This window comes from Mesocricetus auratus, unplaced genomic scaffold (assembly GCF_017639785.1).
Source record: "Mesocricetus auratus isolate SY011 unplaced genomic scaffold, BCM_Maur_2.0 Super-Scaffold_100004, whole genome shotgun sequence".
Classification (NCBI taxonomy): Eukaryota; Metazoa; Chordata; class Mammalia; order Rodentia; family Cricetidae; genus Mesocricetus; species Mesocricetus auratus.
This window is the reverse complement of record NW_024429189.1, coordinates 73,022,516-73,044,634: the sequence shown is the minus strand read 5'-3', so window position 1 is coordinate 73,044,634 and position 22,119 is coordinate 73,022,516. Positions and strand designations below refer to the sequence as shown.

Below are 22,119 nucleotides of genomic sequence, written 5' to 3'. Positions count from 1 at the left end.
TTTGGCAATAATGAAGGTTAATCCAATGAAACAAATATACTATCTGCCTAAAAGGAGCTTGGCATCTAAAATATGAAGACTGCTAAACTAAGATAGAGTATTCTTCATTTGCTACTAGAGAAGGAATTTAACATTTTTATAAAATCACAAGATTGTATAAAATGACAAAACTGCGGCTAAGCAGAAATCAAGCACTCAACAGTTATTTGAATGATTTAAATATATAAGGATATATATGATATGTACTGGTGGCATATTTGAAATGGAAGCCATCATCATCAAATCTTTCTAGTTGAAGTGTTGTTGCTAATCCTTGTGGTTTGTTACTCCCCCCCCCCCCCACTGAACATGACTCTTTATTTTCTGCTTTTGTTTTTCTTGTTTGTTTGCTTGTTTGTTTTGGGACATGGGTGTTATGGAGATAATGCCAACCATGAACACTTGATTCTCCTTCTCCACCTCGTTACGATTATAGGATTGGGCTCAAAGCCTGAATATGATGCAGGCTTGCAAGAAGGAAGAAAGAATAAAAAGTAAATAAAGTTGTGATAGCATTCTCTTAGCAGCAGAAGGCAAAGGCAGACAGATTTCTGTGAGCCCTCATGCCAGCCAGGGTTATATAATGAGACTTCGTCTCAAAATGGATGGATGGATGGATGGATGGATGGATGGATGGATGGATGGATGGATACATGTCTCAGTCATCACTGTCAACAGTAGTGATTCAATGTGGCAGGTGTTAACTTCGGACTCATTTTTTCTCAAACATAGCTAATCTTGATTGTCTTTTAAAATCACTTAACCAATTCCTCCTCCAGTTCTCATTTGAAAAAATAATTAAATCTAACAGCTCTAAATTACATGGGGCTTCTCCCAGAAATAAAACTCACAGTGTAATAGGAACCCTATCCATTCAGATTTCACAATCAGTAGAAAGTGTTTTCACAATCAGTAGAAAGCGAAGTAAAAATAAATCTAATTCTTCTCAGGTTTGAGGGGAGAGAAATCTCAGGTTATTTTCCGGTTTTGCAGCTGTTTCACAGAACAACAATTAAATGTGTGAAGAAGGTTGACAGAGTAACACCTGTCATTCATACTGCTTAGGAAAGGCTCTCCAAGATTTCCAGAAACCCTGCTTAAAATTAAGGAGAACTGCTCACAGCGACTTGTCAGAGAGGTATGTCTGACGGACCGGGGGAGAAAGCCCAATAGCCTCGAAGTTCCTAGAGACAAGTTTCTAAGTAAAGTCTACCATCCAACCCACTTAGCCCTGGGATCTAACTGGCTAAACTCAGGCGCTAACCAGCCACTGGAGTCACCGTTACATCCTTTCCAGACAGTACAACCATTCGGGAAAAGTTGGTCTCGCGTGGGGAAGCCAGGGATAACTTTCTTTAGAAATGAGAAAGGCGAAAGTAGTATCTCTCTGTGCTAAACAGCAGGGGAGAGGCGAGCTCTCCAACTCGCAGTGGCTAGAGACGCCCTACAGGTGAATCGCTTCTCCGGCCTTTTCTTACTCCGCGGGAACGCAGGCACTCCCACACCAAGAATGCCCAAGGTCAGTACCCACCTGCGGCCCCAAACACCAACAGAAGTTCCTCAACCAGAACTCAAGCGGACCTGCTTAACCTGGAACGCGTACGGTCCTCCGGCTTTACGTCCAGAGCACTTTTCAGCAATCGGCCTTGCGATTGGTTGAGCCTCAGGGAAATCTTCGTTTCTATTGGCTACTAGAGGGAGGTAGGCGGGACTTTGGGGCTGTCTCTCTGACAGGCCAGCCTCTCAAGTTCCCAGAGTTCCTATTGGCTCATCGCAGGAGCGTCAAGATGGCGGCGGCGGCTACCTGCGGCGCGGGAGTCCTTAGCTCTGGGTGTGTGGCATCCACAGCCGGCCGGAGCAGCACCAGCAGCTTCCAGAGGAGGACCAAGGCCTCTGGGGCTGACGGAGGTGGCCCTCGGCTGCTGTCCATTGCGGGCACGCGACCGTCGGTGCGGAATGGACAGCTGCTGGTGTCAACCGGGCTCCCAGCCCTGGACCAGCTCTTAGGTCGGTTCAGAAAGATGAGGGCGCATCCCAGAGAAAACTTGGGGGAGGGACTCCCGGGGCAGCCACTCTCCCCTCGACCTGCCCAGCCCCGTGCCCCCTCTCCCCTTCACAAACGTGGTCGGGGTAGCCTGCTATGATAGAGACGGTGGGGGGGGGCAGGGGAGGGGGCGGAAGACTTGCATGGAGGTGTCTTAAGATCTGTGCACTAAGCCCGCATTGGAACCCAAACTCCTTGCTCCGCTCTGCTCAGCAATTGACCAGGACTCCCTGTGTGCTTTTACCCCCAAACTGATTCCTAATGAAAAAGAAACATGAAAAGGGATTGACTTTTAGGGTCCTCTGTTGGTCTTTGTGACACTCTCCTTCCAATCCCAGGTAGTTTAAAGCTGGGACTAACCTACAAAACTTTTTAGCGTTGTAATAGAAGGGTTTCTTCAGAAATGCTAAAAGTATCCCCCTCTTTTCCACTGCGGGCTAATTATCTCCTTAAATTGTAGGCGGTGTTGGCTTTAGTGGGTTAAAGATGTGTGTTGACTCAAAGGAATGACAGTTCAAATAGTTCTACTCCCCTCCTAATATCTTAAATATGTTCACACACACACACACACACACATCAAAATCTGTGGAATTTTTTTCATTCGAAGCCTACTGGAGAATATACTTGTTTCATAGAACTGATTTGTTGAAAGAATTGACTAAATTAGGTTGGTAGAACAGACTAAATTATGTCTGAATGCTGCTTCTTAAAAACAGATGTGTGCTTTCGTTTTGTAAGCTTTTGTTCACAGAGTTTGTTATGTGTTAAATATGGAATGTTTTTATAATATATTATAATTGCTATTGCTTATTCTTGTACTTTATTCAGCATTTTCTGGGATATACTCCAAAGTTTCCAAGTAAGTTAGCAAAGAAGAAACTAAGACAAGCTATCAGAAACAGTATGGTTTCTTGATTTTATTATTTCATATTCTAAATGGATTCTAATTGTTTTCTACATAAATTTAAAGTAGTTTCACATAATTGCTTCAAATCCATTGAGTTGTGAGAGGCTAGAAACATAATTCAAAATGCATAGTTGGCAAATATTTCACTTTTTTCCCTTATGGCCTCAGTTATTATAGATTTGAACCCAAAGCTTAGAATATTGGCCCGTTTTAGTGAACTCTCATACAGACAGATATTAATCTTTAAGTTTTAATGACAGCAGATCTTTCCTGTCAATCTAGCCTGTCAAACATTCTCCTTAAATGTTCATATTTTAATTAAATGGGATAGTTACATTTATTCAGTTAATACTAATCAAACTATAAACAAAAGGCTGCATTTTCAGTATTGTGTTTTCATTTCCTCATTAAAATAGTAAAATGTGCTGAGACCAGAACCTGGCACACAGAAAGTTTTTATAAGTTCTTGACTGAAAGAATAAGGAGAAAAAAAGACTAAACAAGGAGGAATGGTAAGTAGGAAAAATAGAGTTTGGTATTTGAGCTCCAAAAACTGATTCAGAAATTTAATGGTATGAATATTCACAAAACTCCTGACCAAGTCTTTAGCTTCAAATTTAGTCTCTGTACTTATAGCATAGATATTGCTAATTTGTGAGAACTATTTTCAGAGAGTTTTGACATGCCACTGAACTTAAGATTACTTAACTACAATCTCTTTCACCTACCAGAAAGAACTAAGGTCATTAAAAGTCATTTAATTTATCCCTATTTGATAGTGATTTAAGGATTGTTCAAAGGTTCCAACTATTAGGATTTTCATAAACATAACACTTACAATTTTTGAGTGACATTTTCCTAAATAAACAGAAAAATCATTTTGTTTGGATCATTTTTCAAAAACCAACCTCCCTCCTTTGAGGGATTTTCAAGATGCTCTGCTTAGCTAATTCCTCCTTGTCTGTTGTTGCTACCGTCATCATTACTTACCAAGTAATAATTCATATGAGTGATGGGAGCTAATCTGAAAATCATTGCAAAAACAGCAAAGGCATCTCTTATTGAGAATGCTGTATTTTACATATTACTTCATTTTCATTGGCAAGTATCTCATTGTTGCACCATGAGGAAAAAAATAGTTGAACATGTTAGCTTATGTTTGAAATCCCTGGGCTGAGAAGGCTGAGGCAAGAGTGTTCTGTGAGTTCCAGCCTCAGCTAAAAAATGAGATGCTATCTCAAGCTTTAAACCCTTTGCCTTTTACTCCGCTGAAAGCTATATATGAAAGTTAAGTAGATTAGGAAAGTAGATCAGGAAAATTAGCCAACCTTTTATAGTAACAACTGCTGAGTTGGACACTAGAGCATAATTTTTTTTTTTTTTTTGGTTTTTCGAGACAGGGTTTCTCTGTGGCTTTGGAGGCTGTCCTGGAACTCACTTTGTAGACCAGGCTGGCCTTGAACTCACAGAGATCCGCCTGCCTCTGCCTCCCGAGTGCTGGGACTAAAGGCGTGCGCCACCAACGCCCAGCTTAGAGCATAATTTTATATTCTTGAAAAGAATGACCATTTAGACAGATGGAAGCAGATGCAGAAATCCACAACTAACCAATAGACCAAGCTTCTAGAGTACAATCAAAGTGAGGGAGGAGCAAAAATATGAACAAAGGAGTCAAGACCATGATGCGGAAACCCACAGAATCAGCTGACCTGAACTATTGAGGTCTGACATATGGGGTATCTGCATAAGACCCAACTAGACTCCCTTAATATAGGTGACAAGTATGACTGTGAAAATATATGAGGCCACTGGTAGTGGGTCCAAGACCCAACACTAAATGTACAAACTGACTTAATAGAGCCCATTCTATATGGAAAGACACCATGCCCAGCCTAGACACAGGGTTGGGGAGGTGCTTTGGTCCTGCCTCAACTAGATGGAACAGACATAGTAGACTTCCTTTGGGAGGACTTACTCTCTCCATGGAGCAGATGGGAGGAGGGGGAGAGGAGGATGTGGGAAGAAAGGTGGGAGGGGGAACTGGGATTGGAATGTAATAAATTAAAAAAAAACCTGCATAAAAAAAGAATGACCATTAAGGCATTAAATGTTTGTTTTTCCCCATAGAGGAAGGTAGGATGTAAAGTTAAAAATAAATGTGAAAGTTAACAGTGGCCTTTGTGTAGCACAAACTTAAATTAAGCATTTAGTCTAATCCATCTAAAAGCAGACCATACTTGGATTCTTTATGAGTGCTGTTTGTTAATCTTGAAATTGTCCTCATTAGTATGGTCTAGATTTTAAATGTTACAGTGTGGGAAATTATCTTGTTGTATAATTAAATTATTTATGCAATTTTATAATAAATCCAGTTAAAATTGTATAAATCCCAGTGTATTGGAGGTAGAAAGGAGAGGGTCAGGAGTTGAAACTTCAACCTCAGCTCCAGTGAAATGAAGCCAGCCTAGCCTGTCCAAACCTCATAACATACACACACACACACACACACACACACACACACACACACAGAGAGAGAGAGAGAGAGAGAGAGAGAGAGATAGAGAGATTTAAAAAATTATTTCAGTTATCACCATAAATTCGTATATACCAGTTTTTTCAATTTATTCTGAAAACATGTTAATAGATTTTAGACTCTTTGACACAAAAGGTGTGCTTTTTGTGCAAGAGGAAAGAAACACTATTAAGGGAACTTTTCATATTAATTTTCTCACATATTTGCCACTACAAAATATTTTGGGAAAGAGGTTTTTATTGATGTTCAAAATGTTTTATGGTTTTGTGATCATACACACAAACCTTACCAAGAAAACTGTCTTCACTTATTCAACAGCTTTGAATACTTTTAAAATAATGCAACAAATACATCTGTGGTCATTTTTAACATGTATTTCTTAATTTTAAAGTATATTTATTGGTTTTTGAGACATTAATTCCAAATACTAATACTTTTACAGATGAGATGAACAACCAAGTATCATATGGACTGCCTTGCCTCTCTAGCATACTTCTGATATCTGAAAAGTGAATTTTAGTGACTATTTGAATAATATATTCATAGTATTAGCTTCATTTAAATACTTAAAAAACTAATTCTTTTTTTGATTTTTTTATATATCATTTTTTATTTTAATTTTAAGTAGCTTGTTTTACATGTCAATCCCAGTTCCCTCTCCCTCCCCTCCTCCCGCACTCCCCTTCCCCCCCAGCCTCCCACCCTATTGCCAATTCCTTCCACATAGGGGATATCTAGAGTCTGTCATTTCACTCCGGGTAGGGTCCAGGCATTCCCCTAAGAGTCCAGTCTGAGAAAGCATCCCTCTTTGTGCTATGGGCACACGATGACTGTATTCCAGGGATAGACACTGATCCACTGTTCAAGGCCCCATAGGTTGCCCAGGCCTTCTCACTGACACTCACATTTGGGGGGGGGTCCAGATCAGTCCCATGTTAGCCTCCCCGCTGTCAGTCTGGGGTCCAAGAACTCTCCCCTGTTCAGATCAGCTGTCTCTGCTGGTTTTGCCAGCCCATTCTTTGCCAATTTGCTCATCACTCCTCTCTCTCTGCCACTGGGTTCCTTGGGTTCAGTTCAGTGTTTAACTGTGTGTTTGCCTCTGCTTCCGTCAGCCACTGGATGAAGGCTCCCAGATGGTTATAGACATCAAGTTCACTATCAGGAATGGGCATTCGAGGTGGTCTCTCCACTATTACTTAGCTTGCCAATTGGTGTTATCCCTTTAGATCACTAGAGGTCACTCTGGTGCCTGATCCATCTTCTAACCTATGATTCCCTCTTCCCCCTATTCTACCCCCACCCACTCAACTTCCTGTTCCCACATGACCTACTCTGTCTTGCTCTTCTCCCCCTCTCTTCTTTCCAGCTCCCACTACCCCTTACCCCTCACCGTGTTCCCCATCCATTCAGAGGATCTTGTCTCAATCCTCTTCTCTTGGGTACTATGCATATATGCATATCTTTTAGGTTCTTTCCTGTTTCCCAGACTCTCTAGAAACCATATATGAGTGAGTACATACCATGTTTGTCTTTTTGTGACGGGGTTACCTCACTCAGGATGGCTTCCTCCAGTGCCATCCATTTACCTGCGAATTTTAAGATTCCATTGTTTTTTTCTGCTGAGTAATACTCCATTGTGTAAATGTACCACATTTTCTCCACCCACTCTTCAGTTGAGGGGCATCTAGGTTGCTTCCAGGTTCTGGCTATTACAAATAATGCTATGAACATAGTGGAGCAGATGCCCTTGTTGTATTAATTTGCCTCATTTGGATATATGCCCAAGAGTGCAATTGCTGGGTCTTGCGGTAGATTAATTCCCATTTTCCTGAGGAATCTCCACACTGATTTCCAAAGAGGCTGTACGAGTTGGCACTCCCACCAGCAGTGGAGTAGAGTTCCCCTCCACATCCTCTCCAGCATAAATTGTCTTCAGTGTTTTTGATTTTAGCCATTCTGACAGGAGTAAGATGGTATCTCAGAGTTGTTTTGATTTGCATTTCCCTGATGGCTAAGGATGTTGAGCACTTTCTTAAGTGTCTCTTGGCCATTTTAGTCTCCTCTGTTGAGAATTCTCTATTTAGATCTGTACCCCACCTTTTAATTGGATCCTTTGGTGTTTTGGAGACTTGTTTCTTGAGTTCTTTGTAAATTTTGGAGATCAGCCCTCTGTCAGATGGGGGGTTAGTGAATATCTTTTCCCATTCTGTGGACTGCCTTTTTGTCTTGTTGACTGTGTCCTTTGCCTTACAGAAGCTTTTTAGTTTCAGGAGGTCCCATTTGTTAATTGTCGATCTCAGTGTTTGCGCCACTGGTATTATGTTTAGGAAGTGGTCTCCTGTACCAACTCGTTGAAGAGTATCTCCCACTTTCTCTTCTAAAAGTTTCAGTGTGGCTGGATTTATGTTGAGATCTTTGATCCATTTGGACTTAAGTTTTTTACAAGGTGATACACATGGATCTATCTGCAGTCTTCTGCATACCAGTACCCAGTTATGCCAGCACCATTTGTTGAAGATGCTTTCTTTTTTCCATTGTACAGTTTTAGCTTCTTTGTCAAAAATCAAGGGTTCATAGGTGTGTGGGTTAAAATTAGGGTTTTCAATTCAGTTCCATTGGTCTACCTGCCTATTTTTGTGCCAATACCAAGCTGTTTTCAGGACTATAGCTCTATAATAGAGCTTGAAGTCAGGTATGGTGATGCCTCCTGAAGTTCCTTTATTGTATAGGGTTGTTTTGGCTATCCTGGGCCTTTTGTTTTTCCATATAAAGTTGATTAATGTTTTTTCCAGGTCCTTGAATAATTGTGATGGAATTTTGATAGGGATTGCATTGAATCTGTAGACTGCTTTTGGCAAGATTGCCATTTTTATTATGTTGATCCTACCAATCCAAGAGCATGGGAGATCTTTCCATTTTCTGGTATCCTCTTTGATTTCTTTCTTTAAAAACTCACAGTTCTTTTTATACAGGTCTTTCACTTCCTTGGTTAACATTATCCCCAGATATTTGATGCTGTTTTTGGCTATTGTAAAGGGTCATGTTTTTCTGATTTCTTTCTCAGTCACTTCATCATCTGTATATAATAGGGCCACTGATGTTTTTGAGTTTACCTTGTATCCTGCCACATTGCTGAAGGTGTTTATCAGCTCTAGGAGTAACCTTGCGGAGTTTTTTGGGTCACTTATGTAAACAATCATATCATCTGCAAATAGTGAAAGTTTGACATCTTCTTTTCCTATTTGTATCCCCTTTATCTACTTTTGTTGTCTTATTGCTGTAGCTAGAACTTCAAGTACAATATTGAAGAGATATGGAGAGAGTGGACAGCCTTGTCTTGTTCCTGATTTTAGAGGAATTGCTTTGAGTTTCTCTCCATTTAGTTTGATGTTAGCTATTGGTTTACTGTATATTGCTTTTATTATATTCAGATATGTTCCTGTTATCCCTGATCTCTCTAGGACCTTTATCATGAAGGGGTGCTGGATTTTGTCAAAGGCTTTTTCAGCATCTAGTGAGATGATCATGTGGTTTTTCTTTCGCAGTTTTTTTATATGGTGGATTACATTGATAGATTTTCTAATGTTGAATGATCCCTGCATTCCTGGGATGAAGCCTACTTGATCATGGTGGATGATTTTTCTGATGTATTCTTGAATCCAGTTTGCGAGTATTTTATTGAGTATTTTTGCATCGATGTTCATGAGGGAAATTGGTCTATAGTTCTCTTTCTTAGTTGTGTCTTTGTGTGGCTTGGGTATCAAGGTAATTGTAGCCTCATAAAAAGAGTTTGGCAGTGAGCCTCCTGCTTCTATTGTGTGGAATACTTTGAGGAGTATTGGAATTAGCTCTTCTTTGAATTTCTGGTAGAATTCTGCACTGAAGCCATCTGGGCCTGGGCTTTTTTTGTTTGGGAGACTTTTGATTACTGCTTCTATTTCATTAGGGGTTATATGTCTGTTTAGATTGTTTATCTGCTCTTGATTTAGTTTTGGCAAGTGATATCTATCCAGGAAATTGTCCATTTCCTTTAAATTTTCAAATTTTGTGGAGTACAGATTTTCAAAGTATGCCCTGATGATTCTCTGGATTTCCTCAGAGTCCGTTGTTATGTCCCCTTTTTCATTCCTGATTTTGTTAATCAGCATGCTCTCTCTCTGTCTTTTGGTTAGTTTAGACAGAGGTTTGTCTATTTTGTTGATTTTTTCAAAGAACCAACTCTTTGTTTCATTGATTCTTCTCAGTGTTTTCCTGGTTTCTACTTGATTGATTTCCTTCCTCAATTTGATTATTTCCTGGCATCTGCTCCTCCTGGGTGAGTTTGCTTCTTTTTGTTCTAGAACATTCAGCTGTGCTATTAATTCTCTAGTATGACTGTTCTCCAGTTTTTTCATGTGGGCACTTAGTGCTATGAACTTTCCTCTCAGCACTGCTTTCAAAGTGTCCCATAAGTTTGTGTATGTTGTGTCTTCATTCTCATTGAATTCCAGGAAGTCTTTAATTTCTTTTTTATTTCTTCCTTTACACAGGGATGGTGCAATTGTGCATTGTTCAATCTCCATGAGTTTGTAGGGTTTCTGCGATTTGTGTTATTGCTGAATTCTAATTTTAATGCATGGTGGTCTGATAAGATACAGGGGGGTTATTCCAATTTTCTTGTATCTGTGGAGATTAGCAATGTTTCCTATTATGTGGTCAATTTTAGAGAAGGTTCCATGTGGTGCCGAGAAAAAGGTATATCCCTTTGTATTTGGGTGGAATGTTCTATAGATATCTGTTAAACCCAGTTGGGTCATAACTTCTATTAGTTCTTTTGTTTCTTTGTTACATTTCTGTCTGGAGGTCCTGTCTAGCCATGAGAGCGGAGTGTTGACGTCTCCTACTATTAGTGTGTGAGATTTTATGTGCATTTTGAGTTTTAGTAGTGTTTCTTTCACGAATGTAGGTACCTTTGTATTTGGGGCATAGATGTTTAAAATTGAGACTTCATCTTGATGTACTTTTCCTTTGACGAATATGAAGTGTCCTTCTTCATCTCTTTTGATTGATTTTAATTTGAAGTCTAGTTTGTTAGATATTAGGATTGCTACACCCGCTTGTTTCTTGGGATAATTTGATTGGAAGATCTTTTCCCAACCCTTTACTCTGAGGTAACGTCTGTCTTTGATGTTGAGATGTGTTTCTTGTATGCAGCAGAAGGAAGGGTTCTGTCTTCGTATCCATTCTGCTAGTCTGTGTCTTTTTATAGGCAAGTTGAGGCCGTTGACATTGAGGGATATTAATGACCATTGATTGATGATTCTTGTTTGTGCTTGATTTATTGTTAGTGAGGTTATTTTGTGTAGTTTCTCCTCCCTTTTTCTTTTGGTGTTTTGTAGAGTGGGATTATATCTTGCCTGTGTCTTTGTGAATGTAGTTATCTTCCTTGGATCTAGGTTTTCCTTCTAGCACTTTCTGTAGAGCTGGATTCATGGATACGTATTGTTTAAATCTGGCTTTGTCATGGAATATTTTGTTTTCTCCATCTATGGTAATTGAGAGCTTCGCTGGATATAGTAGTCTGGGCTGGCATCCTTGTTCCCTTAGCATTTGTAGGACATCTGTCCATGATCTTCTGGCTTTCATTGTTCGATTGAGAAGTCAGGTGTAATTCGGATAGGTCTGCCTTTGTATGTTACTTGGCCTTTTTCTTTAGCTGCCCTTAATATTTTTTCTTTACTCTGTAGGTTAGATGTTTTGATTATTATATGGCGAGGTGTCTTCTTTTTCTGGTCCAGCCTATTTGGTGTTCTGTAAGATTCTTGTATTTTCATAGGCATGTCCTTCTTTAGGTTAGGGAAGTTTTCTTCTATGATTTTGTTGAATATGTTTTCTGTACGTTTGAGTTGTATTTCTTCGCCTTCTATACCTATTATTCTCAGGTTTGGCTTCTTCACGGTGTCCCATATTTCCTGGATATTTTGTTTTAAGGATTTGTTGGTTTTGAGATTTTCTTTGGCTGACGACTCTATATCCTCTAATGAGTCGTCAACACCTGAGATTCTCTCTTCTATCTCTTGTATTCTATTGGTGATACTTGCATCTGTAGTTCCTGATCGTTTACCCAGCTTTTCTATTTCCAGCATCCCTTCATTCTGTGCTTTCCTTATCGTTTCTATTTCAGCTTTCAATCCTTCAACTGTTTGAGTTGTTTCCTTCATTTTTTTGGTTGTTTTTTCTTGGTGCTCTTTAGATTCTTTGAGAGATTTGTGTATTTCTTGAATTTTCCCCCCATTTCATGGATTTTTTTGTTTGTTTTTTCTTCAATTTCTTTAAGGGATTTCCTCGTTTCTTCTTTGAGGGTCTCCATCATCTTCATGAAATAATTTTTAAGGTCTGTCTCCTCTCCTTCGTCTCTGTAGTCCTTTTCGGGTCTTGCTGGTGTTGGATCCCTAGATTCTGGTGGGGTCATGTTGGTCTTTCTATTGCTGAGTGAGCTCTTATTCTGTCTTCTTCCCATCTCTTCTTCCAGTGGATGCTGGTGGGGTCTTTCTGTCTCTACTGGACTCCTTCCTTCCTGAAGCTGAAGCTGGACTAGCTGGGGTTTGGGGCTTGGAAGAGCTGATGTCTTTCCTGAAGCTGGACTCGCTGGGGTTTGGGGCTTCGAAGAGCTGATGTCTTTCCTGAAGCTGGACTCGCTGGGGTTTGAGGCTTCGAAGAGCTGATGTCTTTCCTGTGTGGGCGGGTCTTCTGAAGCTGGATTCGCTGGGGTTTGGGGCTTGGGGCTTGGAAGAGCTGTTGTCTTTCCTGAAGCTGGACTCGCTGGGGTTTGGGGCTTGGAAGAGTTGATGTCTTTCCTGTGTGTTCGGGTTTTCTGGATGCCAGGAGCTGCCCGAAGATCAAGGGGATGGGTGTCGGGCGGGGGGATCCCAGCTGGAGACCCAATCTCACCTGAAGCTGGGGTCGCTGGGGTTTGGGGTTTGGAAGGACTGATGTCTTTCCTGTGTGGGCGGGTCTTCTGGATGCCAGGAGAGGCCCAGAAGATCAAGGGGATGGGTGTTGGGTGGGGATCCCAGCCGGAGACCCAATCTCACCTGAAGCTGGACTCGCTGGGGTTTGGGGTTGGGAAGAAAATGTGGTTTTGATTATTCCTTTTTATTTGAATTGACAAAAAAAACTTCATATTTAAGAATTTCTAGACTATGGATATATTATAATTATTCTAAAATTGTTGGAATTATTAGTTCCTATTCGATTTGCTCAGTTTGAAAATAAAGTAGACTATTTCACAGTCACTGTGCACATTTGGATCTTGGCTCTTGCGTTAATTCATTAACAAGTGCTAAATATAGCATTGGAATGCTTTACCACTGTTGTGTTGAGTGGCTCCTGGTTCTATCCAGAGAAAGGGGGGGCACAATAACATATTAGGGAAGTAAGTATGATATGTAGTATGTAATTACAGGTAGCATGTAACTAGATCATAATAACACATTTAACAAAGTATTGCAAAGATAGTTCAAATAGTGTTCACAAGGGTAGTTTCTAATATTATTGAGGTAACTGTTCTTGGTGAAGTCTAAATTTTGTGCTAAAGAAAATCTAGAAAGTTTGTGACTAATGTTCTTTGTATCATTTCTAGGTGGAGGTTTAGCCGTTGGAACAGTTCTTCTGATTGGTTAGTATAAAATACATAATAACCAATTCTGTTTTGCACATGGTGTTTTATGAGTTTCTCACTCTGAAACTGAATAATTAAATGATGAGCTCTCCATAGATGTAAAGTCATTTCAGAACTTGTCTAAATACACTCTTTAATTCAAAACTGAGATGGGCAGGCATATTTGAAAATGTATCACCCAACATTTAAAAATGGTTACTTTTCACTGTGCACCATTTTAAGTTTAACTGAAATTTATTTAAAATGAAATGTCAAGTGCTTTAAAAAGAACTCAGTAGTAAAAGTGGATTGTAGTGATTAATTTGAGAAATGAAAGACTTGATAAGTGTCCTATGTGTGAGTGTATAGATGTGTAGTACATTTCACAGATCTTGTGATTGTCTTATTGAACAAAACAGGGCAAAGTAGGCCGATTAATTGTTCATTTTTAAAGTGATTAGAGTTCTTATTTAAATATGCAACCCTATATGGCACATTTCAGCATAGATCACAGGATCTTCAAATCACTGTTAGCTTCATCTAGCACATAATGGTAGCACCCCATTAGTGTTTAACCTGTTTACTTGCAACATATATATTGTTTCTAGTTTAGTCTTAAATCAGTCAGCCTACTTTTTTATATGACTCCATTAAATTATTTGAAAATATCTATTTTATCATCTCAAATTTTCCCTAACCTAAATGGAAGTAATTTGGTGACCTGGCTGTGAGAGTTAAGAGTGACTCCTTGTTCTCCCCGTTGTCTCTTAATATACCTCCTAAAATGTCATTTTTCTTTCATTGCCCAAAACTGATTAAATATAAGACCTGCCTTATGTTCCTCTCTTTGCCCAGCCATATCACTCCTGTCTGTACCTCTCTACTTCTGGGATTAAAGGTATAAGTTTCTGTTTCTCTTTTAGACTTATTTCACTCTCATGTAGCCCAGAATGGCCTTGAACTCACAGAGATCCATCTGCCTCTGTCTGCTGAGTGCTGGGATTAAAGGTGTCTACCACCACTGCCTGGCCTCTATGGCAGTGGCTATCTTTGCACTCTGATCTTCAGGCAAGCTTTGTTAGATCATAAACAAAATATCACCACAGACACTATATTTCAAGGGTGCGACAGATAACCTGATCCTCTGACTCCTAACAGTTTCCATCCTTTGGCTCTTACAGTCTTTCCACCCTCTCTTCCACAATGCTCTCTGAGTCTTAGGTATAAGGACTGTGTTGTAGATGTATTTGTTGGGGTTGGCTAGTTGGGGTTGGCTGCCCCATGGTCACTTGTTCTCTACATTTGACCAATTGTGAGTTTATGTAGTAGTCTCTATTAGCTCCAAAAAGAAACTTCTTTGTTGAGGTATAAGAGATATACTTATCTGTAGGTATTAAAATAAGTAGTTGGGGGTAGAGCAAAATGTCTTAGTGTTTAAGAACATGGATGTTTCTCTTAGAAGACCCAGGTTTGAGTCCCAGCTCAAAAATATCTGTTAACTATGCATGTGGCACACTGACATATATGTAGACTAAACACATACATAAAATTAATAAAAAATTTAAAAATACTGAAATGCAGTTATAATTTATAGTGGTTTAGGAAAGTGGCAATTAGTAGGTTCTCCTCTACCATCTGTGACTTCACCAGCCATAGCTGGTTGTCTAAATTTATAGTATCAGTAATGAGTTCCTTCCTATCGAGCATGCCTTACATTTAATTAGATAGATGTTGGTTACTCCCAGGATGTAAGTGCCACTAGTGCACCCTTAGGGAAATCTTGCTAGACTAGTCATTGTGATGTTTTTTAGGCTGTGCGGTTGGATAGGACTCTTTGATTGTTTTTCTCCCTTGTTAGGTTGGTTATGAGGAGGCCCAATCCTCAGGGATGAGAAAGCTTCCAGGTCAGTTCTAGCTTGACTCCTCCAAAACCCATATGCAAACTGTGTGGCATCTTCAGCAATAATACAACTTAGGAGGCATCTAAGAGAGGTAGGGCAATAGCCTGTATTGTTTTGTGAGTGTTGGGTTAAGTAGATGATAGATGATCAGGACTTAAGGTAGAGAAACTGGACTACACAAGTAAATAGTGTGAAAAAAATAAAAATAAAAACACATGGAAGGAAAATGCAGTAAGTTGAGGACACCAGATCTTTGAATTATAGGCATAGAAGATAAAGTATCCAAGGTCATTAGCAAAAAAAAAAAAAACAACAACAACAACAAAAAAACACCAAAACAAAAAACCAGATCTTTTTATGGTCATAGAAGAAAACCCCAACCCCAAATTAAGGAAAGACATATCTACAAATATAAGAGCACACAGAACTCTAAATAAATAAGACCAGAAAAGAAGCTCTTTGTGGCATAGTATTGTTAAAACATTTAAATATGCAAAACCAAGAGAGGCTATTAAAAGCTGCAGGGGAAAAAAAACAAAACAACAACAACAACAAAAAAAAACCACAAGTTAGATGTGAAGGAAAACCCACCAGAATAACAACTGCTTTGTAGGTGGAAACTTTTAAAGGTAGAAGAGCCTGGATCAATATAGTTCAAGTTCTAGAAGACTACACATACCAGCCTAGACAACTGTCCTGTATAGCTTTCTCAAATGCCTTGTTTAACATTCATAAACAGTAAGATAGGAGTGATGTTCTTTTGTGGGATGATGAAATACTCATATATGTGAGTTTTCTAAAATGAAGTTTTAAAATTCTAAAGGTGAAAGATATTACTGAGTGTACAATGAAGTTACAGCATGGTGAAATTTCTCATTTTACATTGTCAGTATTTATCTATTATAGTAGAACATTTCTGTTTAAAATGTAAAATCTTGTGTCAAGTATGATACTTTATACCTTTAATGCCAGCACTATGGAAGCAGATGCTGGTGAATCTCTGAGTTTGGGGCCAGCCTGGTCTGTATAGCAAATTCCAGACTACCTAGTGCTACATAGTAAGACCCTGTCCCAACAACAGGAAAAATATTTCTATGTGTAGTGTACTTGTAGTTATGTACACATGTGCATATAAGTACAAATGTTCATGTAGGTAGGCACACACCTAGGAAGTTGGTGTGGAGGCTTATTTCAGGTATCTATCTTGCTTATCCTCCATCTTATTTTTTATTAATTTTTTTATATTCCAATCCCAGTTTCCCCCTCCTTTCTTCCCGCTCCCTCCCACTTCTCCCTGCCTCCCATCTGCTCCTCAGAGAGAGTAATGCCTCCCTTAGGAAGTCTACTGAGTCTGTCCCATCATCTCATTGAGGCACGACCACTCAGCCTAGACACAGGGGTGTGGGGGGCTGTGGAGAGGTGCCCTGGTCCTGCCTCAATGAGATGATGGGGTAAATTTTTTTTTAATGTATATGGTAGTTTAAATAGGAATGGTCCCTGTAGATTCATGTGTTTGTATGTGTGGTTCATAGGGAGTGCTACTTTTAGGAAGTGTGGGCTTATTGGAGGAAGTATGTCACTATAGGTCTTTGAGGTCTCATATGCTCAAGCTACTGCTGTCTTCAAATTAAGAGTAGAACTCTAAGCTGCTTCTCTAGCACCATGCCTGCCTTTATGCCACCATGTTTCCTGCCATGGTGATAATGGACTAAATCTCTCAAACTGTAAGCCAGCCCCAATGAAATGTTCTTCCTTTTAAGACTTAGGTAGTCATGGTATCTCTTCATAACTTTAGAAACCCAAACTAAGACAATGTATTTTTGATTCATGTATATGGATGTTTTGCCTATGTGGGTGTCTGTGATACACAATGTATGTGCAGTGCCCGAGGCAGCTAGAAAAGGGTGTCAAATCCCCTGGACATGGAATTCCAGATGGTTGCGGATGTTGGGAATCACACCTGGCTCTTCTGGAAGTGATTTTAACCTCTGAGCCATCTCTCCAGCTCTTCTCCACATTATGTTTTGAGATAGGGTCACCTCACTGAACTTGAAGGTCACCAATTAACTGTGTCACTAACCAAGATTGCCAAGGGCTCTGCCTATCTCTGTTCCACACCTACACTCCAGGACGAGGGTTACCTATGCGTAGTGCTACGCCTGGCTTTTATATGGATGCTGAGGATGCCAACTCAGGTCTTCCTGTATGTGTGGCAGCCACTCTATCCTCTGAGTCCTCTCCAACCCCTATTGTGAGTTTTGTAAACCATATTCCCATGAAGTAGATTATTCTTCATTTATCAAGGCAGTTTTATGTGTGACATGTACCTGTGCACAAGTGTGGCTTTTCAGAGCAGTTTATTTATAGTTTCAGATGTCGTGTAACTATGGAAACTAGAACTAGTGAGTGTTGCTACCCCAAACCAGAAAAAGTCTGTGCCTTTAGAATATTAAAAAAATAGCTAAATATGAATTATGAAAGGGGAGAATATGAAGCATAAATCCTGAAGGTAAACATTTCTTAATACGAACTTGATTCTTTATAACTTTTGTTATTCAGAATTCCATTGCTGTTAAAACAACTGAGAAAATCAACTATCAGGAAGAAAGCTTTATTTGGGCTCCTAGTTTCAATAGTCTCAGTCCATAGTCACTAACAAAATGAGGCCAAATACAATGTTAGTGAGAGTGTACAGCCAAGGAGCTTGTCACTCCAATGTAGCCAGGAAGCAGGGAAAGGAGAAGTCACAGCACATCTCCTTCACACACAGCTATCTTGTCCCTTGTGACTCTTTTCCTTCAGACTAAAACTCCACTTTTCTCCTCACATACTTTTAACTCCCTTCTGCATCCCAGTGACTCCCTTCTGAAGAGGCTTCAGTTTGTGTAAGTCTCCATACTAACATTGTCATTGCCCTTGTGTCCTTCTGTACAGTTAAACCTAAGAATTCAATGATTTGTTTGGGCCAAATTGCCTTGTTTTTTGGCAGTTTCACCTCATTCCCTTTACTTGCCCAGTGTTCTGGGAAGTCACTAAGTAGATTAATCAAATGCTATTGAACAACCTCAGAATTTATTTTACAAAACTGATCATTTTCAGCATGATGAATTTAATGGTTTTGCTAATCCTAAGTAGGTGATCTTCTGCATATTTAGTCTTTCCTGACTGATAGGATATATAGAATACATGTTTCTCTGTGTGTGCATATGAAAGACTACTGGTTTTAGGTAAATTACAGTGTATGTGGCTGATTAACAAGACAAGACATATTTTTTACTGTTTTTTCTGCCTTCATTAATTATACAGATATTGAGTACATATATACCACTTGCTTGGCTCTAGTGTTCTGTGGGGTACCCTCACTGTCAAAGATGCCTGTCAGCTCTATGGAGAAATTGCAGTGATGTGGAGTAGAAGCTGATACAGACTGGGGGTGTTCGAGAGCACCTTGAAGAAAACTGCTTAGAGATTGTCTTGGGAAAATTTATGCAAACTGGGCAGCAATCTTGCATGAAGAAGCTAGATGGTGTGCGACAGTCACTATCTTGTCTACCTGCAGTCATATCAGATCACAGGGAGGCTGAGGAAGAGGGCAAACAAAAGAATTGTGGCTTTACTTTTCTGTGTGCTTTAACCTGTGACCCAGCTTTGCAGATATGTTTGTTTTTCTGGTTAAAATTTATTTCTTAGTTAAAAATGTTAAATAACAGTCATATTAAGGCTACAGGTGACTTTTACTATACCATTCAACATGCATACTTTGATTTATATGCATTAAGCTCTGTTCTTTGGTCAGAACCATGCAGAGCCTATAGACTAGGTTAAAGGGTTTAGTTCTTTCTACCAAGAACAAAAAGAGAAACCACTAAAAAGATTTGAGTAGAGTAATCAAATAGTTGAGGTGAAGCAATAGGATATTTTAGGACTGACAGATCCCTGTCATATGACTTTCATTATAGAATAGATTGTAATTGTTCTGTTCTATTATTAGTTATTATTTATTGTTAAGCTCTCAGTATGCCTGATTAAGTTTTATGATACAGATGTATATATGCATATGTGTGTGCATATGCATACCTTCCCCTCCTACAGACTAGGATAAGTATATGATCTCAGGCATCCAATGTGGTGATGGTCTTGAAATTGATATATAGTTAGACTTTTCTTTGGGCAACCAGTTCACAAATACCAACCATTTGTTTCTAGAACCACATATTTGGATTGATATTTAAATGTACATAATGATATGTATCTTTCTAGCCTTTCTCTCATTTGGATATCCAAATAATATTGGTCCAGTAAATTTCTTTCTTCTCACTTTTTACTGAGCTTGCTAAGTGTGTTTTTACAATACTTGAATTTATTAGTAAAGTTTCCTTTGCCTGAAATGAATATCATTAGTTTTAAATATTAATTCTGTTTCATAGTTTCAATTTTTACCATATTTGGTAACTTAAAATGATTTTGTCCAATTTTTGGAATTTTAAAAACTTTACTATAAAGTTGTTCAAAATATTTCTTCTAATATTTTCAATATTCATAATATCTTTAGTGGAATCCCCCTATGTCATTTCCAATTTAGATAATTTGTGGCTTATTATTTTTTGTTCTTTATTAGCCTAGTAAAAAGATTACCAGATAATTGATCTTATCATAAAATTTTTATTTACTGATTTTTCATCTCCATTATTGGTTGGTACACACCAATTTTCCTGTGTTTCTGTCATTGAAGCTTGGTCTATAAGCCTGGTCTTCATATGTTGTGCTTCTGTAATTATTTAGGTTAATATCTTTCCCAATTTCCTTGTTCACACATTTTTGATCCACAGTTAACTAATTAGAAAGATATGCTTTGATTCCCATGTTTCCAGTCTTTGTGAATTGTATTGTCCTTGAAGTCTTTCTTGTTTATTTCACTGTAGACTGAGGGTATGAGGGAAGGTATGCTGAAGTCTCTAGAGACTTGGTTTCTGTTAGCTTGTTGTCTGACCTATCTGAGTGCACATTCAGGATGTACGAGAAAACAGCATACATGTTGAGGATAGTCACTGGAAAAGATTGATGATGTCATTCAGATATCGTTTTAGCGACTTCTCTCTATAGTTGTACTGTCAGTTCCTTAAAAAAAAACTTACAGTAAAATCTTCAATTACAACTTGTTCATTTTTATACTTTCTACTTTTATGTTGGCATTCTCTTTTTCTTCATTTACTGTTACTTTATTTTTTCCTTTACTACTTTCACATGAGGTAGTGGGTACCTTAAAGCACTTATTTTAATTCAACATCTGATTACATTTACAGTTTGTACATAGCATTTTCTTTGCAGCTTATTCAGAAAAATGTTGAGTTGAAAACTACTTATTGTAAATAATGCATTAGTGACTCTGAACTTCATTACATCATTTTTGAAGATATCTGCTAAGTTTTATTTTTTGTTTGTTCTGTTTTGTTTTATAGAAATTAACTAGCCTAAATTTAAATTATGAGCTCTTAAATATTCAACACAGCACGTGAAATCTTTTTCAAATTTTCACATGCTTGTTTTAGCCTGATTCCCTAGTTTCTCACTTAGGCACATAGGGTAGTAGTTTCTTTTCTATCTGCTGTGACCAAATATCTGACAAAGGTGACTTAAGGAATGAAGGGTTATTGTTTTGGCTCACAGTTTGGGCTTATGATTCATCAGGGCAGGAAAAGTGGCACTAACTGTGGCATTTGGAACCATTAAAATGCTAGTTTTATGGAGTCTAAAATCAGAAAGAAAGATGTATGCTGGTTCTCCACTCATTTTCTCCATGTCATTCCATATGGTCCCAGCTGACAGGATGAAGCCCCTCACTGCTAGGATGAACCTCTACTCTTCAGTTAAAGCTCCCTAGAAACCTCCTTGTAGACAAACCCAGAGGTGTGTTCCCATGGGAATCCTCTATCCAGTCCAAGTGGTGAGGCAGACAATGGGAGGCCAGTTCCCAAATCTACTCCAGGGTAATAAAGAGAATGCTTCAGAGTAGCAGGGACTTGGGAAAGATTCTTATCTGAAGGTTGCTACACTTTTCTACCTGAGGCAAAACACACACTTTCTGCTGGTAGCTTAAGAAAAAATGACCATGCTGTCCTGATGGTCACCTTCTCTTTTACTTCAACTTACATAATCTCTTTCTTGCCAATCTCTCTTTACATACATACGTATCTTTCCTGTTCAGATATATATGTCTATATTCTGTATACATCTCCTTTCACATGGCTATACATCTTACCTTTACATATGCTCTCCTATACATCTCTTTGCTCTACAGTTTCATCTTACTTGCCTCTACACAGTGAACAGATCTCCACAGAGCCACATGTCATTTACATACCTCTCACCTGCAGCACTTTATTCAGTTCCTAGGTGCAGCTCCTCTACATAGCAGCAGCTCTTTCATGCAGCTCTCTCCCACTCATGTGCACATACTTCTACAGTTTTCACTCATTCACTCCCACACCTCTCTCTCCCACAGCAGCCTTCTGCATATCCTTACCCAGCGCCTTCCTCTGCATCTTTCTCTCTTTTCATCACCACTGCTCTGCTGCCTCTGCTGCCCTTTCCACAGCCAAACTCTGCACAATTATAAGTCACATTTTCAGGGCCTGACCCATTCTCAAAACACATGATAAGTAATGTAGTTTCTCATAAGCTAGTGATGTCACATTTCCCCTTACATGTAGCCCTAAGTTGGTGAGGAATCCCAGACAGTACACAATTGGCTGAATCTTGAGGTTGGGGAGTATTTGCAGACTAAAGTTGCTTCAAACTCTGAACTTGAATCAGTAAAACAACACCTGTGAAAATGACCTTGTGTATGTGTCTCTAGAGGCAACAAGATATTGTCTCCAGGGGCAACCAGCCTGTTTTGAATCTGCTCTGAAGTCTAAAGTTAGCTGTCTGTGTAAAAAAGTGTCCTTGTGGCTGAGAATCCTATGCCAATCTGAGAATGTAAAATAGTATTATTTCTATTCATCAAAATTATGCAGATAGGAGAAATCATCTTTCTGACCAGCAGATGGGATATTT

General features: G+C 39.0%; 2 protein-coding genes across 5 annotated transcripts in view; one reads left to right on the top strand and one right to left on the bottom strand.

Annotated features, from left to right (window-relative positions):
- The window catches only part of Immp1l (inner mitochondrial membrane peptidase subunit 1), a 46,958-nt gene extending 45,275 nt beyond the window's left edge, over positions 1 to 1,683 (bottom strand). For all 3 annotated transcript variants that reach the window (XM_040745962.1, XM_040745961.1, XM_040745963.1), the window contains exon 1: positions 1,571 to 1,683. The gene's annotated coding sequence lies outside the window, so the exon portion shown is untranslated. The remainder of the gene's footprint in view (positions 1 to 1,570) is intronic.
- A 133-nt stretch (positions 1,684 to 1,816) lies between these two features.
- Positions 1,817 to 22,119, top strand: part of Elp4 (elongator acetyltransferase complex subunit 4) — a 197,940-nt gene continuing 177,637 nt past the window's right edge. For both annotated transcript variants that reach the window (XM_040745959.1, XM_040745958.1), the window contains exons 1-2: positions 1,817 to 2,046; positions 13,145 to 13,180. In XM_040745959.1, coding sequence (XP_040601893.1) covers positions 1,827 to 2,046; positions 13,145 to 13,180 — 256 coding nt within the window. In that variant the 5' untranslated portion in view covers positions 1,817 to 1,826. The remainder of the gene's footprint in view (positions 2,047 to 13,144; positions 13,181 to 22,119) is intronic.